Here is a 25,599-nt window from a genome sequence, read left to right as displayed (position 1 = left end):
GTTCTTAATCTTTGGAATAAAACTGATTTTCTTTTAATACCCTCCAACTAATATATATGCAATTGCCTCTGGCAAATGGACAGATTGTGTGTCTGTGTGTGTGTTTTAGGGTTTTGTTTTTTCTTTTTCTTTTTTGGACTAAACTGACAAAACAGATAAAACAAATTCTAAGGGTCAAACCTCAAAATGCCCCATGTGTCCAACTGACAGCTACAGCATTTGTGATAAAGAGGTGTCTTTACCCTCAGACGAGTAGTTTCAATATTTCAGAGAAATCAAAGGTTGCAGAAAGCCGAAAAACCAAATGTCAAGGATCTTGAAGGCTGCAGTCATACATGGGTTTGTGTTTCTTATATTATGGTTTCCTTTTAAAGACGTCTGTTTTGCATCCCAAGTATGTATGGGGTGACATTTTAACAGTCAATGAGTCAAACAGTCAAAGGAGGGCAGGAGGGAAGCCAGCTGATATGAAGGAGCAACAACCAGGTGCGGACCAAATGCCATTTTTGTTTTATAGACGTGTCTTGAAGGGATGGTCCCAGAATATACAAAATATACAATCTGTCCTAATAACCACCCCACTTGCTTGCATAGGCCATTTAATGGTCCTAAAGGCAGTCTTTGGAGTTGAGGCCAGAGCCAGCTAGCTAAGAATGTGGGTAGATAGATACCGATATTGGGTGGGTGGGGTGTGCGTGGGATGAAAAGTGAGGAACGCCAACCCCCTTGGAGTCAGCTTGCCGAGTAAATGTGAGGCCTCTGTTGATTCTGGATGTTCTACGTCACGATTCATGGTGGACCTAGCCACAAATCTTAGAAATATGTCTCTCCTTTTTGACAGACCACAAGAGAAATACCTCAACTCTTTCCTTGAATGTCAACCCTTCATTCCCACCATGGCATTTTGAGATGTGTAATTTTTAACAAGCGGGGGGACTATGAGCTCAGTGGGTATGAGAGAGGAAGATAGGATGTATTTTGTGAAGCCCCTAGACTCGGGAGGTATCCTCAGTTTTCCCCACTCCTGGAAAGAGTGATCTTTTTGGCTTCTGTCAGGCATAACCCAAAGTTAGGTTCAATATGCAGCTGCCCTTGAAGACTAGCAACATCTATTCTGTAACTGGTTTTGGGGGAGCAATGCCACACAACACAGTGGTTGATCACTATGAGCTGACGTCATCATGCCTCAACTCAAGGAGGATGAGATGTCCCATCTGATTGGCTGTTTCGAGAGCTGGACATCCAGGTGCCGAGATGGTCCTGGAGAGGATTAGTCCATGGAGAAAAGATAAAACATTTAAGCTTCCAAATAAGCTTTTCAAGTTTTCATTAGCAAAAACAGAGATTAAAAAGAAAAAATCTAGCACTGGTAATAAGGTCAGGCTCAAGGGATATACTGTGGTTTATCATCAAGGACTTTATTCTCTTGGCCACTTTGCAGTCATGCTAGAAGTTTCCGGAATCCCTAGTGCATATGGTGTGCAAAAGTCAAAAAAGTAAGAACAGAAAAACAAAACAAAACAAAACAAAAAAACCGCAAACTTCTCCCTTGAGAGTGAAGTCTAGAGAGATGCAGGCCAGAGAGGTGTAAGGTGTCATTCCAGAGTCTGCCGCCGCTAAGGTCGTTGGTATTGACTTGAAAGATCTCAATAGTGCTAAGAAGAACCAAAACCGATCAAGAGTTCTGTGAGGAAGTCTGACGCACGGAATAGTAGGACTTTTCACACACAAAGGACAAATAAACCAAGAGTTAATTTTGGCTACCAAACTGCAATTTGGTTTTCTAGGTCATTTTCCCCCAACTATTTAAAAAGAAATGTTAGTGCTACACATATGCAACTTTAAGACGTTGTATTCTCCCATCAAGTTGCACTGAGAAGCAAGTTAAATAAGCCCCTCTTACTGCTGTCCACCTGCAGAGACGTCACATCCATTTTCTTTGATTTCCATTTGCAACAGCAGGAAATAATTCCAATGGTGCTGAAGTAAGCAGCCAGTTTGCCTTGCTGAGTTCACCTGGTCGCCTTTTCTTCGTCTTTTACCATCTGGCTAGGGCAAGGCATAAAGAATAGACGTATATATCTTAAATATAGTTGAGTGCATGACAGTGTGAATGTGGTGTGTCTTTGTGTGAGTGTGTGTGTGTATGTGTGTGTATACAGAGGTTTATAAGTGAGAACTTTCTTCTGTGAGGCAATGGGGTCCCGCCTGAAGTCCAGCCCCCTGCCTCACGGCATTTCCTTCACACAACAGCTGATGCCATGACAACTCTGGCTTTAGGGATTTTAGATATGTCTCTTCATATGGAGGGCAAGGTGGTCAGACCTGGAAAAACACCTAGAAAACGCAAACAACATGGATATCAGAGATTTGCATGTAAAAGAACTCCACTTTCACCACCCCTTAGAAAATGATCCAAACCCAAACACCAAACCATTCCCACCCACTGAGACCCCATGTGTTTCAGAGTAGAATTGTGCTATATAGGGTTGGCAGAACTATGTCCTTTTGTAAGCAGATTTTGGACCTTTCTGAAGTACCTCTGGTTGGGTTTGAACTGCCAATATTTCTCTTCGTAACCCAATTCTGAACTGTTTGTGGCACCAGAGCTAGACAATTATCAACATGACTTTAAAGAGGATTGGATGGAGAAACAGCATGTTGGGAGAAAGGCCTTCTCAGAGGTCAGACTGCCTGGGTTCAGATGCTAGCTCTTCCAATGACAGTGTGACTCAGGGCATGGTGACCTCTTGTGCTTCATTTCTCCTCAGTCAAATGGCACATAGTAAGAGCTACATCAATATCACTGCCATCATCATCATCACTGTTCAAGAAGAGGAGAAGGTAAAAGTGCTTTGGAACTTACATGCGTCACGCTCATATAATGTAATACAGTCAAGAACAACTAGCCTGTATTATAGGAGTTGGAACTCTGAAGTTTTAATATCCAGATTTCAGGCTTGAGCTTTACAACGGAAACCCAGAAATGCTGCCTGTAATACAGACAGTCCATATTCGAGTCAAGAAAAAGAATGGACCCAGAGAGGGAGAGAGGCTGTGTGCTGACGACCAGGGAGCAGGCTTGCAGGGTAGACCCTTTGGTTGGTTGATGATGCATTGATGCATGGAGGGGATTATAACCATGGCAATGAAATGATATACGATAGGATGAATGTAAAGCTAGTGTTCTCCCATGTATACTATCACATAATTCACAATAAAATATTTTTTTTAAAAAGAAAAAGAATGGAGGTGGACCATCAGATTTATTGAGTATGGTACAATATACAGGCACTGCACTAATGTTTCCCAATATTGTTGTTGTTGTTAAGTATTGATGAGTGGGTTCTGACGCATAGCAACCCTATATAGGGTTTCCAAAGAGTAACTGGTGGCTTTTAACCACTGATCTCATAGTTAGCAGTCCAGTACTTCTTCTATAGTGCTACCCCAGAAGTCCTTCCCAACATTATCCTAGCAATAGCCTCAATGACCCTCTTTGGTAACTATACAAATATTCACACCCTACCTGTGTGTCCATGTGCTTGTGTGCCCATGCATATGTATGTGAAGGGAACTCAGGTTAAGGCCACATAGCTAATGAGTGGCAGACTTGGGATCAGACTCCAGGTGGTTCTGCTGAGTCCACTCTTGAACCACCAATGAAGGCCTTGCTCAGCCTCATGCTGGAGGTAGTGGTTGCCTTCATTCCTTCTTCTTTCCATTTGCTTTTTCCTGGATGGCAATGCTCTGGTGTTCTCGGGTATATGGACATGACCCTCCTCCTATGACTGAAGTTGCTGCCACAATTATGATTGAAAAAGGGATAGTCATGTAACCCATAAAGACCAAGAAGCACCAGCTCTGGGACATGTACTGAAATGACTGGAACAGAGACCAAGCAGAGCCAGGTGGCAGGAAAAGAGAGAGTCCTGAGGCCCATACCTGAGAAGCTAGATCAAATCAAGTCTGATTCTGTTCCTAGTTACTGAAGCTCAGTATACACGGCTTGAAACTGATACCAGTCGGAGGCAGGTTTCCATCTAGTTCAGAGAGTGGGCATTTCCATATCTTGCAGCCTACAATCTAAGGTTCTGGCTAGAATCCCAGTCATGTCAGCAGGTAAGTAAGATACAAATTGGTTTTAGCTCTTTGTGTGTGCTCTCCCTCTGGATTGTTCCCTTAAAATGATCCACTTCCTAACCTAGGAGAAAGTTTCTAGGGTCCCCTGAGGCCTGAGATAAATCCCCAAAGTCCGAGACTCCTGTTAGGATGTTAGCAGACTACCCCGTTCACGTTAGCCAAGGTTCCTGTTTGGGGTAGCATTTTCCTGTGTCTGTTCATTCTTAAACAAACAAACAAACAAGAAATCCATCCTTTCCCCTGACCCAATATTCTCCACACCCCTTGTTTGTGTCCATTTCTTAAATAGGTGCACGTTCAGGAAATAAATGAAACTGAACAAAGGTAAAATAAGAAACAATTAAGAAAGGGAAAAGTATAGCAGAAAACAATCCAATCCGAAAATATATTGGATGTTAACAATTCCAGTGATACCCACTTATTAGGATAATATCTTAGAATTCCCTCTAACGAAGATTTGAATTGCTATAAAACAGTGATACATTTTCTTTAAAACTAAGTACTTGATGTTACTGGTACATACAAAAAGCAATGCAGCCTGCTGGGAATTAAGCATTTACCTTGCATAACTGTCCTGCTCAAGGGACACAGCTCAGTGTTACCTAAGACCTGCTCTTTCTTCTCCTTCACTCTATATTCTTCCCTTCTTTCCCACTTCCCTACACTCCTCTTTCTTTTTCTCTTCTCCCTTCTTTCATCCCAACAGCCTAGAGAAAGAAAGTCCAAGTTGGGAAATTTGGGGGTATTCTTGTGCATGTGTTCCTAAAATTAAAAGCTAATACCCTTTACAAGAGCCCCCTAAAGAAAGTTTCATTTTTATCCCTACTACCAGATGAGACATTCATCAGAAAAATGCTAAGTTGAAATTTGAATCCTGGGATCCTGGGTGATGCAAACAGTTACATGGTCAGCTGCAAATCGAAAGGTGGAAATTTAAGTCTACTCAGCGATCCTGGTATGGTGCTGAAAGATAAGCACTGGACCACAAGGTCAGCAGTTCAAACCCACCAGGCTCTCCTTGGAGATCCTACAGGGTCGCTATGAGTTAGAACCAACTCGGCAGTATTTAACAACAACAGAGGTGTTCAGAAGAAAGTCCTGATGAACTCCTTTCCCCAAACCGGCTTTTGTATAGTCTGTGGAGTACAGAGCTGCTCTGGCACCCATGGAGGTTGCCATGAGTCTGAACTGACTCAAGAGTAATTAGCAGTACAGGCAGTTAGACTCCGAGCCCATGTTCTTAGCTGCACATGTTCTTTAGGTGGAGAAATAGGGAGAGGTGAGCTGTCAATTGAAGGAGGTTTTGGCAGGCAAAATAAAGGTCACTCAATGCTGACTCAGTGCGAGTCTCCAGAATGGAATTTGCTAGGTTACATGCCAAGGAGAACCAATGCTGCAGATGAAGCCCTGGCTGTGTTAGTAACTGAAAGGTCAGTGGTTTGAACCTACCAGTTGCTCCCAGAGAGAAAAGACTGAGTGAACTGGTCTTGTAAAGGTTTCAGCCAATGAAATTCTGGCAAAGTAAAGTAGTTCTATTTTGTCCTGTCAGGTCACCACGAGTCAGAATTGACTCAAAGGCATACAACAACCACAATCACCTGATAGGAAAAGGGAAGGGATGATAGCATAATTATTCTTCAATATGTGGATGGGCCCAATGTAATCACTAGAGTCACTGAAAATGGAAGAAGGAATTGAGAGAGAGGTCCAGAGAGATGGCAGTGTGAGGAGGAGTTGGCCTGAAATTGCCGGCTTGGAAGATGGCCATGAGCCAAGGAATGCAGATGGCCTCTGGAAGATGGAAAGGCCAAGGAAACCAACTGTCCCCTAGGGCCTTCAGAAAAGAAGCTTGTCAACGTAGCCTTGTCAACGCCTGGGTTGTAGCTCAGTGAGACTCACACTGAAATTCTATCCTACAGACTGGTAAGACAGCACATTTGTGCTGCTTTAACATGCTAACTTTGTGGTAATTGGTTATGGCAGACAATAGAAAACCAATAGAGAGATTATGTGGTTGGGTGTGGTAGTAAGGAGAAAGCAAGGCGGGCACCAGGAATTGTGGCGCTGTGGGTTAATGCGCTAGACTGCAAAGTCAGTTTGAACTGCAAGGTTGGTGGTTCAAGTTCACCAATCGCTCTTTGGAAACCCTTTAGAGGGTTGCTATGGGTTGGAATCGACTCGACGGCAGTTAACAACAACAACAACAACAACAACGAGGAGGAAAGGAGTCCTGGTGTGGCGCTGTGGACTAATGCGTCAGACTGCAAAGACGTTTGAACTGCAAGGTCAGTGGTTCAAGCTCACCAGCTGCTCCTTGGAAACCCTATACAAGGTTGCTATGGCACTCAACAACAACAAGGAGTAGGAGGAGAGCAGACATGCGGGATGTGATGAGAGTGAAGGTCCTGGAGGTAGATGATCACTCGTTTTGTTCCCTTTCCTAGTCTGGGAACTTACAGAAAAAATAGAATGCTTGATACAGAACTTTATTTTCAATAATCCTTCAGTAATACAGTAAAACTTGTGAAAGTTGGAAACTGTAAGGCAGAAGCCTGTTCAAGAAGGAAAACTCAAAACATTTTCCATGAAAGAGAGAGGGACAAAAATGGTGGCCACCCTGTTCAAAGGCAGAAAGCTGGTGAGGCCCGGATAATAAGGCTGTGCTGTTGAGTCCTGGCTCCCACAGGTTCACTGCTGTTGTGCTGCAGGTTTTTACTCTGCCATTACCAATGACTGCTTTAAGGCTATGTGTACAGTAATACATGTGCAAGCCTCTGCCTTCACCATTTACTTTCGTCCAGGAAAAAAAAGTGAAAAGAACAAATCAAACCTTTAACATAGCATGCAATGTAATCGCACCCTGCTGGATCAACCTAGTATCATTATTCACTCAAATTCTAGGAAGGATGTGATGCTTAGCATTAGACTAGGTCCCTCATCATTGAGGTTTGTATTTAAATTCAATACACCAGCAAGATACTTAATTTCTATTTATTAATTTAGACTTACTGAGTGCCACATAAGAATAGTAAAAGGTAATAGATAAAACCAGCATCTAGAAATGCAGGATCAAATCATTCTCAGAGCAATATACCCCTTGTTGTTGTTGTTAGGTGCCATTGAGTCAGTACTGACCCATAGCAACCTTATGCACAACAGAACGAAACACTGCCCGATCCTAAGCCAACCTCACTACTGTTGCCAAGCTTGAGTCCATCGATGCTGCCACTTGGCCAATCCATCTCACTGGGGGTCTTCCTCTTTTTCTCTGACCCTCCACCTGAGGGTCTTTATAAGCAGACAGTAGAGATGACCTTAAATAACAAGGTCCTCTGTGACTGAAATGAGTGTATTCAGAGAACTAGTGACACCTGCACCATTACTTCTCATGCTTATGAAAAAGGGGCACTGGAGTCACATGGGTATTTAGGAAGGCCCAATACTGGTGGACGTTGGAGTCCTGGTGTGGCACTGTGGGTTAATGCACCAGATTGCAAAGCTGTTTGTACTGCAAGATCAGCAGTTCAAGCTCACCAGCTGCTCCTCGGAAACCCTATACAGGGTTGCTAAGGGTTGGAACCGACTTGATGGTACTTCACAACAACAACAATACTGGTGGACATTTCTTACCACCTCTAAGTGGGCTGACTTGAAGACTAAAATGTCCCCCTTATCTGCTGAACTGGAGTCCTGGTGTGGCGCTATGGGTTAAAGCACCAGACTGCAAAGTCATTTGAACTGCTCAGCGGTTCAAGCTTACCAGCTGCTCCTCAGAAAGCCTATACAGGGTCACTATGGACCAGAACCGACTGGATGGCACTTAACAACAACATCCTCTGAACTGTCCAACATCTTGGATGCAGCTCACAGGTAGCAGCCTCCCTGGTTTACAACCATGCTGAGTCCGTGGAACAACAGCCATGACAATGTAAATACGGCCCTGTCTGCCACCCGTCATGCCTTGAGCAGCTGGTCATTTGGTGAACTGGTAAGGTGACCACATACCCACCTTATCACTTCCTTCCCCAACTCCATCCTGATGCTAGAGGTCACAAGACCCAGTGTCTGCAGGGTACAGGCAGGAAACCAAGTGTAAGAAACATACAGCGTTCTTGGACTACCTGTTTCCACTTTTGATATGGCAAGAATATAAAAGAGATATTATAAAAATAAGAGGAAAAAGGCTCCCTGGTGGCGCTGTGGATTAAGCACTGGGCTGCTAACTGCAAGGTCAGCAATTCAAATCCACCAGTCACTCTGCGTGAGAAGGATAAGCCTGTCTATTCCCATACGGATTAAGAGTCTAGGAAACCCTATGGAGTCGTTCTACTCTGCTCTTCAGAGTCCCTAAGAGTCGGCATCAACTCTATAGTTTGGGTTTATAAGAAGAAACAACAGGGCAAGCATAATGATACATGGCAACTGATGGGCTACCATCGTTTTGGCGAAACGACAGAGTGGTGGGAATAAGTGGTCACGTAGTCATCAGAAATGAGCCACGCGTGCTAGTATGTCCACTAAATCATGGTGAGTCCGTGGTCTACAGAGCTAATCTTTCCAGACAATTCCAGAAATACAGACTTTTATATAACATCTAACAGTTTTAAAACTTGACCTCATACCCTAAAAAAGAATTATGCATTTTTTAAGTACTACATAAAGCAGTGTGAAACTACCAGCTGTTCTGCGGGAGAAAGATGAGGCTTTCTGCTCCCATAAAGATTTATAGCCTCGGAAACCCTGTACAGGGTCGCTATGAGTCGGAACCAACTCTACAACACATAACAACACAAGCAAAATACAAATATTGGTTAGATTTATACATACTTAAATACCTAGATGTTGTTGTGTACCGACTCTTAGTGACCCTGTATAGGCTTTCTGATGACAGCTAGTGAGTTTCAATGGCCAACCTTGCAGTTAGTCATCTAGTGTTTATCCTACAGCACCATACCCGGGCTCTGAGATATCTAGTTGTTGCTTTGTTGGCAAGTGTTATCAACAAGTTGGTTCTGACTCATAGAGACTCTGTATAGGGTTTTCAAGGCAGTAGATATTTGCAGGAGTAGAAAGCCTGATCTTTCTCCCATGGTGTGGCAGGTGGGCTCAAACAGCCAGCCTTGTGGTTTGCAGTCCAATGCTTACTGTACAGAGTTACCGCACTCTCTGGCATACCTAGTTATTATTGTTGTTTTCGTTGTTAAATGCTGTCGAGTCAGTTCCAACTCATAGCAAACTTGTATAGGGTTTCCAAGGTTTGAACCACCAACCTTGAGGTTAGCAGGCCAGTGCTTATCCTACAGCTTCATCCTACAGTACCACACCTCTACAAGGTATCCTGGTGTGGTGCTGTAGGATAAAGTACTGGGCTTCAAGATCAGTTTGAACCCCAAGGTTGGCAGTTTAAACTCACCAGCTGTTCCTTGGAAATCCTATATAGGGTCACAATGAGTCAGAATCGACTCAACAGCACTTAACAACAACAACAATAACTTTATATAGGTAGTTTGAGTCTGAAAGCTCAAGTTTCAAGATATAAGAAGTAGGTTTCTTGTGCTCATACACATATGGTATCAATAGAACACAGTGTCCTGCTAAGGACTTCCAGAAGGTAAGTCCTCTAAGGAATGCCAATTCCCCAGTCACTCCAGGCTTTCCTTTCAGATGCTTTGGGGCCACTCCAATTCCTGATGCCACCTCTCAGATCTGCTCTACTCTTAGCATGAGCACTGTGATCAAAGCACTAGGGGCTGTCATGTGACATTAGTCACATTGTCATGTGACAATCCCTAGTTTCCAACATTGTTGAAAATGTACTACTGACTTCAGATCCACTCACAATCACCCCAAATACCAAGTCACCAAATTTGTTCCACAAATCTCTAGCTCCAGACTTTATTCTCTTTACTGAAGAGAAAACAGCAGATTATTACCATATGACCCATCTCTGCCAAACACTTCACAGAAATATTCAGCAGCTTTGAAAGTAAGCTTTCCAAGTAAACCATGCAAATGGTCAGCTCTAGTCCTAACATATCCCCTGCTGGAAGGTGGTCAATTCCATGATCCATCTGGAATATTGACTAACTTGCAATTTCTCCATAAGAACTCTTTGTCCATTTTTAAGGATTATGCTCACAATCTCAATGTATTATCCTTGCCACCCTTCACAGGTGGATGACTTATCCTTTCTTTGCATGTTTGAATTAATAGACTTTATTTTTTTAGAGGCAATGTAGGTTTATGAGAAAGATTGAGCAGCAAGTACAGAAGTTTCCATGTACTCCATCTCCCCAATGCCCACGGGTTCCCCTGTTACTAACCACCAGACTCTGCCAATTCACCTAGGATATATCTTCTTGATTTGTGATGGTATAAAGGAATGCTCACCCTCAAAGGTCTGTGGGCAGAGTCAGCATGTGTATAGCCCGGGCCAGAGAGGAGTGAACCAGGAAAACTTTATATGGGTGTTGAGGGAAGTTGTCAAATAAAGACACCAAGCGTGGTGCAAATGATCCACCCAGCAGTGCCTTTAAACAAGGGCTTGGCAATCTGTTTGTAACCAGTCATGAAAAACCCTTTGGAGTACAGTTCTACCCTGACACACATGGGAATACCAAAAGCTGGAGTCATTTCGATGACAACTGTTTTTTATTTTGTTTTCCTGCAGCATAATTTTCAGAAGTCCAGCTTTGATTCTGATAGAATCTAGAGACTTCTAGGTAAAGGAATTGGAATGAAAGAGGGAGTTGTAGTACTGAAGTCCCTGAGTAAAGCTCCAAGGGAAAAAGAGTCAATAGCTCCATGGAGTGCACTTCCTCAGTCCTGCAGTGGAGGTTATCTCTGAGCTCCAGAAGGCATGGGTCTTTATTTAGTTCTTAAAGAATGAAGATAAGAGGAAAATGGCCTCTTCAGGAAGAAGGAAAAACATCCATGCTCCTTTATAAGCATCTTCGTGGCGTGCCAAGTGACTCTGTGTACAAGTGACCGGGCCACTCCTGCCCTGCTCTCCAAACAAATGCAGGCTTTTCCAGAGAGGATGGCATGGAAGGCCAGTGAGCAAGATTGGGGACCTTGGGGCTGGACGGGTCAGGATGTGAAAGCCATCCTTCATGTTTCCTCCCCACGCAGCCAGGCCTCTGCTGACATCCTGCACACCCCCTTCACCACCCTGCGAGCTGCTGGCCAAGCCAGGGAACCCTGAGGCTTTCAGGGGCTTTTATCGTATTAGAAGCATTTTTCTCATCATAACTGAGACCTTTAGTATTGCATTAAAAAGATGGTTAATTTTCTTAAGCTTCCTTTTAAACACAGAAATAGGATTAGAAGGATAACACGCTCAGATGCAAGCCCATTATTTGATTATGTCTAAACCTAATCCTGCCTTCACCTTGGCCTGTGCAGTCTCCATTTGGGGTTTATTGGTTGATAATGCCAGGGCTGTCAGATACTATTATTTGGGTAGGATCTGTTCCTACATGTTCTTTCTCCCCATCTCAAATGCTAAAGGTTTGAAATTGAATTATAGGATACGCTTTCAAAGGTTTGTCATCTTTTGGACTTCTGTACCTATTTTTAAGGGGCAAAAGAATGGCTCAGACCCCCAAAGAATGGGGTCGCTTTTCTTCAAATAACATTCAGAGAAAACCCCTTTCTTTTATTAAGCAAGCTTTCTTTTCTTACATACTATGAAGGTTGAGGAAACTTGACATTGATGATACTAAAACATCAGCAGAATCAGCTACAGATGACTCTTTTTGATCCATTGACTATCCAAAGGACATTAATGTGGAGTCTCTGGAAGGTGTAAGTGGTTAACGTGTTTGGCTGCTAACTCTATTGGTTGGAGATTCAAGTCCATTCTAAGTTACCTCAGAAGTAAGGCCTGATGATTTCCTTCTGAAGAATCAGCCACTGGAAAACCCTATGGACCCCATTCTACTCTGACACACCATGATGACTGGGTTGGGTTTGTTATTAGATAATCTGCTGCAATCATCTCCTTGTAGATAGGAACTCTGCATACCTACTGTATCCCAGTAGGTGACTAAATAGTGCCTTGACTAAGCTGCTGTTTAGCAAGTAATTGTGGGACTAATCCAAGGAGTCACATCCCCTCTTCATTATGTGTGTGTGTGTGTGGGGGGGGGGGCGCTTATCATACTGTCTCTCTCAATGGAGAAGTAAAAGGCATTCCCAGAACCCCTTATCTATGGGAGAGGTTTCTGATAACTCCAAGAGCACATGGACAGCCCAACCACCAACCCACTTCACCAGCCCAGCAGCCTCTAAGTCTCTTTACCTGTCGCAGTGGTTGCATTTAAAGGGCTTTGCACCTGTGTGTTTCCTGTAGTGCCTTGTGAGTTCATCGCTTCGTGCAAAACGCCACTCACACCCTTCCCATGAGCATTTGTAAGGCTTCTCACCTGCAAGAAGAGATGGGAAGACCATGGTCAGCAACAAGAACAAAATGGTAGCACCCCGAATCAGATTCTGCTGTCTGGTGGCTTGTCTTGGAAAAGGGTTGCATAAATAATTCCTGAGTGACTAAATTTCCTGGCAGAAACACATCCCTTTTTAGTCTTCTGTTTTTTCCTCTTCAAAAGTGTTTTCGCTAGACCCTCAAACCTGGAGCTATCATTTTAGTTCCCAATGTCTGAGAATTCCCTTCTACTGGTGAGGGATCGATTTTTATTTATTTTCTAATCCTTAAAGGACTCTCACCCCCACAGTCCAAGCAGAAAGGAAATGTGCTATTTTCATCTGAACCACAAATGCTTCTAATTCTATTTTTCTCCAGAACCTACAGTAATTTACCATTTCAGTCTCCTCTCGCCCCTACCCTCCTACCACAAACTGTAGTCAGATAGCTGAGAGACACAAGCCTTCCAGTAAACGGGAAGGGATGGACAGTCACGAGAAGGGACTACAGTTTGAGAGAGAGTAAAACCAAAATCGTCTGAAGATTCCTGGCATTTATGTAACAGGCCGCACAAAAAGCCTATTTAGGAAGCCCATAGCTTAATGACTCTAGGGTGTTCATATTAGAGACCGAGGTTCATTATAACAAAATATTTTTAAAGTCAATTTGCAGAACAAGGCTGCTTATAAACATGAAATCTGAGGACTTGTGCTCAAGTGAGCTTTTCATACAGTAAATATAGATGGGGGAACATGAAAGAGAATGTATATGAGTTTTCTTTTAGACCTTTTCTAATCCATCCATCTGTCACCAAACACGGCAAATATTTATCCTCCCAACTGCACGGTGGTCTGATTCTAATTAGAAATAAAAATAATCTTTGTCACTCTGTGAGGTGATAGACCTCTTGCACCCCATAATTGAGAGGCAGGTTAGCAGAGAAGTCAAAAGCTCTGAAGTCACCTTCCTAGGCTCAGCGTCAGCACCTTCCCTAAACTGACTAACCTTGGACAACTTGTCTACGTCTCTGTGATCTATATATGGAGATGATAACAGCACATACATGTTGTTGTCAAGTGCCGTGGAGTCGATTCTGACTTATAGCAACCTTGTATAGGGTTTACCAACAGCGGCTGGTGGATTTGAACTGCCAACCTTTCCTTTAGCAGTCCAGTGCTCATCCTACAGTGCCACACGACGACGCTAAAAGGAATATGCACACACATTACAGATGAAAGGAGTCTTGATGGCATTTAACTGCTAACCAAAAGGTGCGCACTTAGCCATCTGCTCCCATACAGATTACAGCCTCGGACACCCTGTGGGGCAGTTCCACACTGTCCTATAGGTTTACTTACTGTCAGTCAAAACCCACTCAACGGCACACAACACCAACAACATCGTTATCAGTCTATCAAACTGTCCACCCTAGAATTTCAGGACACATAGGTGCCTAATATTTATTCTTCTTCAGATCGAATTGGTTGCCCCATTATTTCTCAAATCTCTATCTGGCAGCACATGAGGAGAGATGGCCCAGATACTATACTTGACCTATTTTTTTTTTTTTTCCGCCTTTTCCATCCCTTGAAACCTGACTACAAAGCATTTACCATTCTTTATTTGTATCACCTAGAATCAAACCAAACATGATTGAAATTTTTATTTCATTTAATCGGTGCCCTAGTGAGTCACAGCTCTGTGAGACCCAGAGAGAAGAGGAATGAGAAACACAGGAATCTCTTTTCAAGGGAACCAAGAGGGCTGGAAGGAGGCCTGGCCACTCAGGAGGACACCCCTTCAGATTTGGAAACCAGGAAAAGAAGAAGGAAAAAAAGAATCACTGAGCAATATTAAAAGTTCACCTTCTAAACCTTTAAAGCCAAAGTTTTAGAAAAAATGTTCCTGCAGAAGAGAAGGTAGCAGAGTGGGAATGTCCCCTACATAAGCCTGGGGGTCGGCACACCTGGGTTCTCCCTGAGCTAATTCCAGACTCAAAAACCAAAAACCAAACTTACTGCCATCAGCTCGATTCTAAGTCAAGACCTCAACATTCTCAACCGCTAAATGGGAATGAGCTGCTTATATTTATCGTAAAGTTGAAATAAGCTCTCATAGCTGAGACATGCTTCTTGAGCCTGCCACACAGTAAGTATTGAGCTAATTTGAACGCCCTTTCTTCCTCTCAAAGAGCCATGGTGCTGCAGTAGGTAAGTGCTTAGCTGCTAACCAAAAAGTTGGTGCTCCACGAGGGAAAGATGTGGCCGTGTGTTTCTGTGAAGTTTACACTTGGAAACCCAAAGGGGCAGGTCTAGGATGTCCTAAAGGGATGTTGTGAGTGAAAATCAATAGCATTGGGTTTGGGATTTTCTTTCTCCCACTGCCTGTACTTTCAAGACACAGGTCTCAATAGAGACAATAAAAGCTTAATAACGAGTAAATCTGGAGTCACTAAGGGCAACTGAAATATTGGAAAACAGGCTTTTTTAGTGTTATGCATTTCTCAGTATGTTGTTGCGTGCCCTCAAATAGGTTTGGACTTACAGTGACCTTGTAGGGAAGAACAGAACTGCCTACAGGGTTTCCTAGGCAGTCATCTTTATGGGAACCGATCACCAGACCTTTCCTCCGCGTAGGAACCACCTCAGGGAGCAGTTCAGTACTTAACCAGTCCACCACTGGGATCCCTTTTTCTTTTCAGCACAGCCATGGGGGAACCAGTGAGAAAAGCTGAGTGTCCTTCAGATCCGCTCCGAGTGAGTGGGATACTGAAGGAATGTAAGAGAGCCAGTCAAGAGTTGGGAGAGGCATGTTAGCAACTGGGACCAGGTACCCAATGCTAGTGAGCACCCAAAGGCTGTTTCTCCAAGTAGAAAGCTGGCCAGACATCCCCACCCCAAAAGACTACGAGGCATCCCAAACACTGGACTTCAGAAATTCAAACTGCCTGCCACCCGCAAAGACTTTCAAATGCAAATAAAAGAGAGGTTCCTAGGAGCATTGGGAACCAAACATAACCCCAAATACAACAAGGCAGCTAGGAAATCCCATGAAATTCTACAACAACAAGCAAAGACGTCCAGTCCCCCAAATCAATCCCGCAATCGAACTGACCCATCCATCACTGGCAACCACATTCTAAAGGGCACAGGAAGGATGGAGAGAAAATAGAGGAGATTAAAGTGGATGTCTTTGGGCAATTTTTCCTTTCTAATTGTTCGCTTTTCCTCTTGCTGATTATTATTTTTGTTAGTTACGTTTTGTTCCATGTTGACAAATAATGCCAAGGATTTAGTTACTTCTAAGCAACTGTCAACTCGACGGCACTTAACAACAACAACAGCAAATGATATAGATCCTGAGTTAATGCCTGACATAAACCATCTGTCCTGTACGTTAGCTGAGGTGGTGCAATGCTTAATAGCTCAGTTGCTAATGAAAGGTTGGCAGTTTGAACCTACCAGTCACTCCATGGGAGAGCCTAGCACTCTGTTCCCATAAAACTACACTCAACCTATGAAACACTGTGGGGGCATTTCTACGCTCTCATGTATGGTCACTTTCAGTGACACACAACAACACCATCCATTCATTACTTCTGTGCCCTTCCAGTGCCATATTCCCAGATAGGACCGAACCCCAGTTACCATGCTTGTCTGCTGATAGCTTGATTGAGCTCTGCTTCCTGTTTACAGGTAGGTGCTAGACAGAATAATTGTTGTTGTTATGTGCCATCAAGTAGATTCAGACCCATAACGACCCTGGATAGGGTTTCCCAGGAGCAGCTGGTGAGCTTGAACTGCAAGGTTCGATAGCTCCACACCAGGACTCCATACAGAATAAACTAGAGCCCTAAAGAAGTTTAATTAAGGAGCTCTGGTAGCGTACTGGTTACAAATCGGACTGCGAGCCACAAGGTCAGCAATTCGAAACTACCAGCTGCTCCGCGGGAGAAAGATGAGGCTGACTGCTTCCGTAAAGATTTACAGCCTCGGAAACCCTGTACAGGGTCGCTATGAGTCAGAACCGACTCCACGGCACATAACAACAACAACAACAAAGAAGTTTAAGGAGTTCTGGTAGCGTAGTGGTTACAAATAGAGCTGTGAACCGCAAGGTCAGCAGTTCGAAACTACCAGCTGCTCCGTGGGAGAAAGATGAGTCTTTGTGCTCCCATGAAGATTTACAGCCTCGGAAACCCTGTTCAGGGTCGTTATGGATCAGAACCGACTCGACGGCACTTAACAACAACAACAAAAGACGTTTAAGCCAAGTTATAACTTTGTGATTCATCAAGATACTGTTTTCTTCCTGTGTCTGATTAGTTGACCCATCACTTGCCATTTCTGCAAATAATCATGAACAAGAAATTAAAAATAACCAAGTAAGCACTCAGTCAAATGAAGGAGTAGTTCCCCAAACAGGAAGAGTTCCGAAATCAGTGGAGCAGAAGAAAACATGTAGAATTAGGGATGGGAGGCCACAATGTAGGACACAGGGACAGTGAGGTTCAGGCTGGCCTCATTTCTGGGTCCCATGCTCGCTTCCATAAACCAATTCCTTCTCACAAGACAGGTCTCCAGTCAGTAGTGTCGGCATGGCTAAGACTAAATCTCTTCCAACAGCAACAACTCACTTTCTGACTTGAGGGGTGGATCCACCTATAGACACAATCCATTTGTTTTCATCCCAGCAGCCTACCTGAAGATATCTGCTTGGGTCCCTCATAAAAAAGGGAAGGCATTTCAGTTAAAACTGGACCAGGCTTCATGTAAAATCTTATCATCTCACTCGCCACCCCTTCCCTTCTACTACCCTCCGTTCTCTCCTTCTTCCATTCCAGATATTCCTCCTGGGTATTCTAAACAAAACAGGAAGGGTCGGACCATGGCAGGACACTACACTATACTGTGCCTAGGACAATGCAACATCATGAGCCCTTTGTACCGCAACAATGCACAAAAAAAAAAAAAAAAAAAGTTATAGAAAGGTCCATTTGAGACAAGCAAATGGAAAAAGAAAGGCTTAAAACACTAAGACTCAGGAGCAAAGGATGTTTATGTTAATGAATGTGACATTTACAATTTAGCAAAAACACCAGCAATAATCAAAAATGAGTATATGATCGCATAGGTAGGTGCATGTATAGGCATATAGGTATATGGAGCACAGCTGTACACATAAGTATGCAGGAGAGAAGTATCTATATGTACATGGAAGTACAGATGTGTGCGGGCACATATGTTCATAGAAGACAGAATGATGGACACTTCTTAGACACAACCAAACAGCTTGGGAAATTATTTTTCTAGGTTTGAAGTGTTAGGACTTTAGTCTCATGGGACAACTCAGTTCACAAACATAATATAATTCACAAAGTTCATGTTCTGAATCTTAGTGAATAGTAGCTAGGGCCTTGAAAGCTTATGAGCAGTCATCTAAGATACAACCATTGGTCTCCACTTGTAAGAGGCAAAAGAGTACAAGAATGATAACTAAACTCATAGAGAAGAAACAAGTCTACAAGGTGATAGCCTACAAGAGGCATGACCTCAACTCTCAACTGTCCTCAGACCAGAAGAACTAAATGTGCTCACCTTCTGCCATTCACTGGTCTACCAGGGTCATAGACCCTGTTAGAACAGGAAAAAAACACATAACTAAAACCGAATTCATAAAAATGAACAGATTAGCTGAACCACTGAGGCCAGAGGACACCCTGAGAATATTACCAAGAAATGCTCTTAACTTTGTACCAAAACTATACACTGAGATCACCTTTTAACAGAAAAGCAGTGACACACAAAATAAAATACTCATGATATCAATGCTCTATTAAAAAAAAAATTAAAAATCTGTCTGAGTCCAAAAGGTCAACATTTAATCAAAGCAAAGATGAGAAAACAAGGAGACGGGGAATTTACGGCACTAGAAATGGAACAACCAGAGCACAATTAATGCAAATGTTGATACAATGTGCAAAATATAACTAATATCAGTGATGAATTTGTGTGGAAACTGTCGAAAAGAAATCTAATTTTCTGTGTTAACTTTCACCAAAAAATAATAAAGTATTGTTTTTAAAGACAGAGAAGTGGGAAATCTAGACTTACACAAGGAGGTTTCAAAAAGCTCAAGGAAAAAAATCTTATGATCTTTTCATTCCGTTTTTGCAGACACTTTGAAACACTCTTGCATGAGCAATTGCCCAATTTTAATATGTTTGGGGCTTCCAGTGGAGGGAAAACAGAACAACAGCAACAACAAACCATGAGGACTGAGGTCTATGGGATGTCAGCAAGAAAGGACAAGGGAACATGGCTGTGTCTGCACAGTTCAAAACGCAAGAAGTAGGCGACACTTTTCAGAACCTCCTGGATTTTAAAGAGGAATGTGAAGAACTCCTTTTCCTGCCTAGCACTTGCTTCCTGGAGAAGTGAATGTAACCTGCGGGGTGAGAGTTCTTGCTGTTAACTGCCATCAAGTTGGTTCCAACCTATAGCCACCCTGTATAGGGTTTCCGAAGAGCAGCTACTGAGCTTGAACCACCCACTATGTTGTTCAAACCAGCTCTGCAGTTCAATGCATTAACCTACAGTGCCACACCAGGACTGGAGAGGAGGTCTGTTGTTGTTATTAAGTGCCGTCAAGTCCGTTCCAACCCATAGGGACCCTGTATAGGGTTTCCGAGGAGATGCTGATGAGCTTGAACCACCGACCTTGCAGTTCAAACACCTTTGCAGTCTGGCACATTAACCCACAGTGCCACACCAGGACTCCGGAGAGGAGGTCTAATCAGGTGTAAATATGCATAGATTTGTAGCTACAAGGGGTTCTTAGAGAAAGTTAAGACTGCTTGGGAAATGTGACAGACATTGAGGAATATGAATCAGGGCAAGAGCCCACGTCTCCCACAAAATGACCTCTGAAGTGTGTCATCAGATTTGTCTTATGGGAAACAAACAAACAAACCAAGATTCTCTCACAAATACTTTGTGATCATGGACCTCTGTTTAGATGTTGAATTTTTCATGAACGTATATAAATGCACTAATGTCCTGGTGCAGTACTGTGGGATTAAGCACTGGACCACAAGGTCGGTTTGAAACACAAGGTCCACAGTTCAAACTCCCCAGCCACTCCTTGGAAACCCTATACAGGGTCACTATGAGTTGAAACCTACTTGGCAGCATTTAACAACAACAACAACAACAACAATGTCCTAGTATATTAATTTATTATAAAACATACATTGAATATAGAAATGAAAAGAATGAGGATAAATTAAATGCAAATAAATGTGACATATTTTTCTTCTTATATTTCAAAAGATTACAAATGAAACAAACAGAAATGATCCTTTTGAATTTTTGCCCTTGAAAAGGTTGTCTTGCAAAGTCCTACTTTAGAGACCATGGTCTTATGTAGTAGTTGTTGTTGTTAAGTGTTGTTGAGTTGGTTCTGACACACAGTGACCTTGTATAAGGTTTCCGAGGAGCAGCTGGTGAGCTTAAACCATTGACCTAGTGGCTCAAACAGACTTTGCAGTCCAGTGTATTAATCAATAGCATCACACCAAGCCTTAAAGGATACATGAAAATGTCCTTGCTCTGAGCCCCACCAGTTCACTCTGTCTCTTGGTCCCTACAGTTTACTCTCTCTGCAGCATCAAAGCAGAGCTTTGAAAATGTAAACCAGAGCCTGAGTGGCCCTTACCGGGGACCTTAACCTATATACTTCCATGTAATTTATTTCTTTGACATTCAGTGGCTTTATTTTCTGATTTATAAACATTATTCTGCAAAGGGTTCCACAGACATCACCAAACTGCCAAAGAAGTCCATGACCCAAAAAAGGTTAAGAACAAATTAAAGTATAAATGCTCCAATGGTGTCCTATCACTCTCAGACTAAATGTCAAAATCCTGTAAGGCTCTAAGGTCTAGAGTCTTCACGGCCTGGCCCCTGACTGCTTCTCCAACTTCATCTCCTACTCTCCCGCTATACCCCCACCCTGCCAAACAGGCTCTCTCCTCAGGGCCTTTGTACTTGCTCTTCCCTCTGCTGAGAATTCTCACGCTCTCATTTCCTTGGGGGTCTCTGCTTCAATGTCTTTACACCTTGGACAGATCTACTCTGGTCATTATTTTTCAAGTACAGATTCTGACACCTTCTCCATCTCCCTCAACCTACCTGGCCTTTCCTCACAGCTCTTAATCACTTTGGAATTCACCTCTGTGCATTTAGTCAGTGTCTGTTTCATCTACTAGTACAAAGCTTCACTAGTGGAAGCTTTCTGTTCACAAGGTACCATCAGCATCGAGCAGTGCCTGGCACACTGAAGTTGCTCAATCTGTTGGACTCATTGAACAAATATGTAAAGCGTCCTGATTTGTAACAAAGATCCAAATATATCCTGAGGGATAGGGCAGCCTGTGCAGCTCTCAGTGCCTCGCTTTCTACATATTGACCTGGCTGAAGAGTAGAAAAGGTTTGTTGGTTTGCTTGTTGAAACATGGCGGCTCTTTGGCAGGGACTATAATGTGATACTTGACAATGTATTAGGTACTTCTTCATCATCAACCATCACTGTCTTTCTGCCCTATCTCCTGTACCCTGAAAGAGAAGTATCCTGAAAATCTGCCTGCAATCTTTATTTCACAGCCTCCTGGGCCACAGCTCCTCTGGGAAACCAAGTATGCCATTTTATGGAACACACGTAGAAACCTTCTCTCTGAAGATGTGTTTGGAGAACCAAATACACCGTGCTGCAGATTGACCTAAGCTATACTTGTATATTGATAGCATTAAATCTCAACATGGCCATATTCTTGCACTTAAGATTTTAAAATCCAATTTTCTATAGAATTTCATGGCGCTGTGAGTTAATACACTCAACTGCAGAATTGGTTTGAACCACAAAGTCAGAGCTTCAAGCTCACCAGCTGCTCCTCGGAAACCCTATGCAGGGTGGCGATGGGTTGCAACCAACTCTTAGCAACACTTAGCAACAACAACAATTCAAGTTCTGGAGTCCTGCTATGGTGTTATAAGATAAGCAATGAACTGCTAAGCATAAATCAGCAGTTCAAACCCACCAGTCAGTCAGAATCAATTCGATGGTATTTAACAACAGCAAAAACAGTCCAAGCTCTAGAGAAGCAGTTGTGATTCAGTGGTTGAATTTCCGACTTCTATGAAGAATGATGGTGGTGGTGGTGGTTATGTGCAGTGGAGTCGGTTCTGACTCATAGCAACAACCTGGTACAGGGCTGTAAATCTTTTTACGAGGCTGTAAATCTTTACGGGAGCAGAAAGCCTCATCTTTCTCCTGCGGAACAGCTGGTAGTTTTGAACTGCTGACCCTGAGATTAGCAGCCTGATTCGTAACCACTATAAAAGTTCAATCTCCAGTTGGCATATCTCAAGCACAGCCATTACCCAGATGTCAGTGGAGGCTCCCTACCAGAGTAAAACACATGAGGCAGAAAGTCCTGACAATCTTATTCTGAAAAGTCAGCCAATAAAATCACAAACATCTGGCCCCATTATATATGTGGTCATTCAGAGGCTAACTCAATGGCAGACAATGACAACAATAATCCAGATTTAAGGAGGCAAGGACCTGAAAATGTCCAGATTTCTGAGTTGAACAAATGGCTTCGTGTATCTATATAATGTGATGAATAGTAACGGGAAAGCAAACTGGAGTAGAGGAATGATGATTGTACTGGGTTTATACAGCCACCAAGTACAGCTAGAGGACATCAGAAAAGCTTTCATATTACACTCGACACCGCTAGAGAATGTCACCTACCTGGGGAATAATGAAAGCTGGGAGAGAAAATGTCACCAGCCTTTCCTAACACTGGAAAGAGTAACCAGTAACCAATTCCTCCATGATTTGGCAATCCCAAGATGCCACAATGAAAAAAACAAAACAAAAAAAAACCCAAAAACCCAAGTTATCTACTATGCTTGGAGAACTGTCTCAGAAGTCCTCTTTTTTTCAAGGTTTTAGGATTTGGTGATTGGTGGAAATCAGGACAAGGACTTTATTACCTAGTTTTAAATGCATTTATAATTACTACACAAAAAATTTACTCATTAATTTATGCTTCATGTTGGGTTTTCTTATTCATTACTTGCTCACCTGAAGACCTACTAGGAATTATGAATTAACATACTAAATTTACTAAAAGCTCCAATCACTTTACAGAGTGTTGCTGTTGTTGCTAAGTGCCGAGTTGGTTCCGACTCATAGCGACCCTGTATTGGAGTTCCAAGGAGTGGCTGGTGGGTTTGAACTGCCAACCTTGCAGTTAGCAGTCCAGTACTTATCCTACAGTGCCCCACCAGCACTCCATTTACTCTATTCTTTATTATTGTTACTATCAAAACAACTAATAAAGAATAACTGTCTTAGGTTCCACTGACTCCTCAGCCTGGAAGACCACCTTACACTAGAGTTCTGAAATCCATCATCCAACACGGAAACCACATCCTAGTGAGATGTAAAGGAAGCTGAGAAAGCGTTCTGGCTTAATCCCACAACTGTTTACAACTACACTGTCCAATAAAATAGTTGCCAACCACATGTGGCTACTGAGCACTTATAATGTGACTAAGGAGACTAAGAGGTGAACTTTTCATTTGATTAAATTTTAATTCAGTTGAATTTTAAAACTGAAGCAGTAGCAAAGTATTTTATACATTTATGTTTTGGTTGTTGTTGTTGTTAAATGCCATGGAGTTGGTGCCAATTCATAGCAACCCTGTATAGTTTTGGGGAGAGGCTGGTGGCTAGGACTACGTTTAATTTTAAGCATTTAAAATGTAGCTTAGCATATAGATTAATATGTGCTGTTAAGTGTTTGATACACACCGGATTTTGAAGACTATGCAGGAACCAAACGTATATCTAATTACCAACTTTTTCTATTTGTATGTTGAAATGATCAGACTTTACATCAACTGGGTTAGATAAAATATATTATTAAAAGTAATTTCACCGTTTTCAAATTCCTTTTTTAGTGTGGCTACTAGAAAATTTAAAATTACATACATAGCTTGCATATATTTATATTTTGGGCACCACAGCTTTAAAATGCATTTTTCTATCTAGAAATCTCACCACTCACTCAAATTTAAGGGCTTACCTGTCCTGCCCCTTCTCCGAAAGCCCGGAAGTCCACATTACCATCCTGGTATTGTGCTGTAGGATAATACACTGGACCACAAGGTCGGTTTGAAATGCAAGTCTGCCAGTTCAAACTCACCAGCCACTCCTGGGAAACCCTATACAGGATTGCTATGAGTTGGAGCCAACTCTATTTTTAAATTATTATTGTTACTATCAAAACAACTAATAAAGAATAACTGTCTTGGGTTCTCAACACCTTAACGACAACAACAATCAACGGTAGGGAGTCCTGGTGTGACAGTAAAGGGTCAGCCCTGGACAGCTAACAGCAGGATCCGTGGTTCAATTCCACTAGCTGCTTCTCAGAAATGCTAATCAAGGTGGCTATGGACCGGAACCGAGTTAACAACACTTAACAACAATCATTACCTGATGATGCAATGGTTAAAGCACTCAAATGCTAACCACTGGTTGCACTGGTTGTTTGAACCCACCAGCCACTCTGCAAGACAGTGATGTAGCAGTGTGCCTCTGAAAAGATGCCAGCCTCCAGAGGTCGATGAGGCCTTTCTATTCTGTCCTGCCGGGTTGCTATGAGTCAGAATTGATAGCATTGGGTTTTCTTCTTTATCTGGTGGTGCAGTGGGTCAAGCGTTGATTGGTTAACCACAGGTTGAGTGGTTTAAACCCACCAATCACTCTCAAGACAAAGATAAACTTTTAAAGATTTTCAGTCTTGGGAATCCTATCAGACAGTTCTCTCTGACCTATAGGGTCTCTATTGAGTTAGAATGGACTTGAGGGCTGTAGATGTTTTCCTTGCCATAAGTAGGAGGTTTCTTTCTTGCCATAGGTGCTGGTGTGGTGCTGTAAGAAAAACAAGGAACTACTAACAACAAGGTCAGCAGTTCAAACCCACGAGTCACTCCACAAGAATAAAGATGAGACTTCCTGCTCCTGTAAATACTTGTTGTTAAGTGTCATCGTATCAATTCTGACTCATAGCAACCCTGTACAGGGTTTCCAAGGAGCAGCTAGTGGGTTTGAACTGCTAATCTTGTGGTTCACAGTCTGGTGCTTATCCTAGCCTTGCAAACCATACACAGGGTCACTATGAGTCAGAATGAAATTAAAGGCAGTGAGTATGAGATTTAGTACCAAAGCGAAACAACACCAAACCCACAGCCCTCAAGTTGAATACAACTCATAGTGACTTTATATACGACAGAGTGGCCCTGTTCCTCAGAAGGGTTGATGGGATTGAACTGCTGACCTTATGGTTGGCAGTGCCACACTTAATCCACTGTACCCTCAAGGCTCATATTTTAAACTTCTATGAGAAACTCTTGGAGGGCTTGTTAAACACAGAAGTCTGAGCCCCACTCTCCAAGTTTATTACTCATGAGTTTCTGATGCACTAGGAGTAGGACTCAAGAATCTGCACTTCTAACAAATTCATGGCAGATGCTAAGGTCGCGTGTACAGAGACACTCTAAGACCCACTGTTCTAGTGGGAGGGCGGATGGAATAATCATTAAGAAAGAGGCTCTTCTAGTCCTGACTCTCCCCCATAATAGCAATGTGGCCTTGGAGAGCCATTTACCTTCTTCAGGGCTCACTGCTCTTAATTGTTGAGGCAGGGATTTAAGAACAAATTTCTTGTACTTAGGAAGATAATGGAGTCCTGGGGTGGCGCTGTGGGTTAATGCACTGGACTGCAAGGTTGGTTTGAACCACAAGGTCTGCAGTTCAAGCTCATCAGCTGCGCCTCAGGAACCCTACACAGGGTCACTATGAGTTGGAACTGACTTGATGGTTGTTGTTGTTGTTGTTGTCAGGTGCCATCGAGTCGGAACCGACTCATAGCGACTCCATGCACAGCAGAACGAAAC

General features: G+C 42.8%; 1 protein-coding gene across 1 annotated transcript in view; it reads right to left on the bottom strand.

The window, feature by feature from the left end:
* Nucleotides 1–1,883: 1,883 nt before the first annotated feature.
* KLF7 (Kruppel-like factor 7 (ubiquitous)) overlaps nt 1,884–25,599 on the bottom strand; it is a 123,688-nt gene continuing 99,972 nt past the window's right edge. Inside the window, exons 3-4 of the mRNA XM_006861940.1 lie at nt 12,446–12,569; nt 1,884–2,337 (exon numbers count right to left, since the gene is read on the bottom strand). Of these exons, the coding sequence (XP_006862002.1) occupies nt 2,286–2,337; nt 12,446–12,569 (176 nt within the window). The 3' untranslated portion in view covers nt 1,884–2,285. The remainder of the gene's footprint in view (nt 2,338–12,445; nt 12,570–25,599) is intronic.

This window comes from Chrysochloris asiatica, unplaced genomic scaffold, assembly GCF_000296735.1.
Source record: "Chrysochloris asiatica unplaced genomic scaffold, ChrAsi1.0 scaffold00045, whole genome shotgun sequence".
Taxonomy (NCBI): Eukaryota; Metazoa; Chordata; class Mammalia; order Afrosoricida; family Chrysochloridae; genus Chrysochloris; species Chrysochloris asiatica.
Note: the sequence above shows the minus strand (reverse complement) of the source record. Positions and strands in the feature narration are given on the sequence as shown.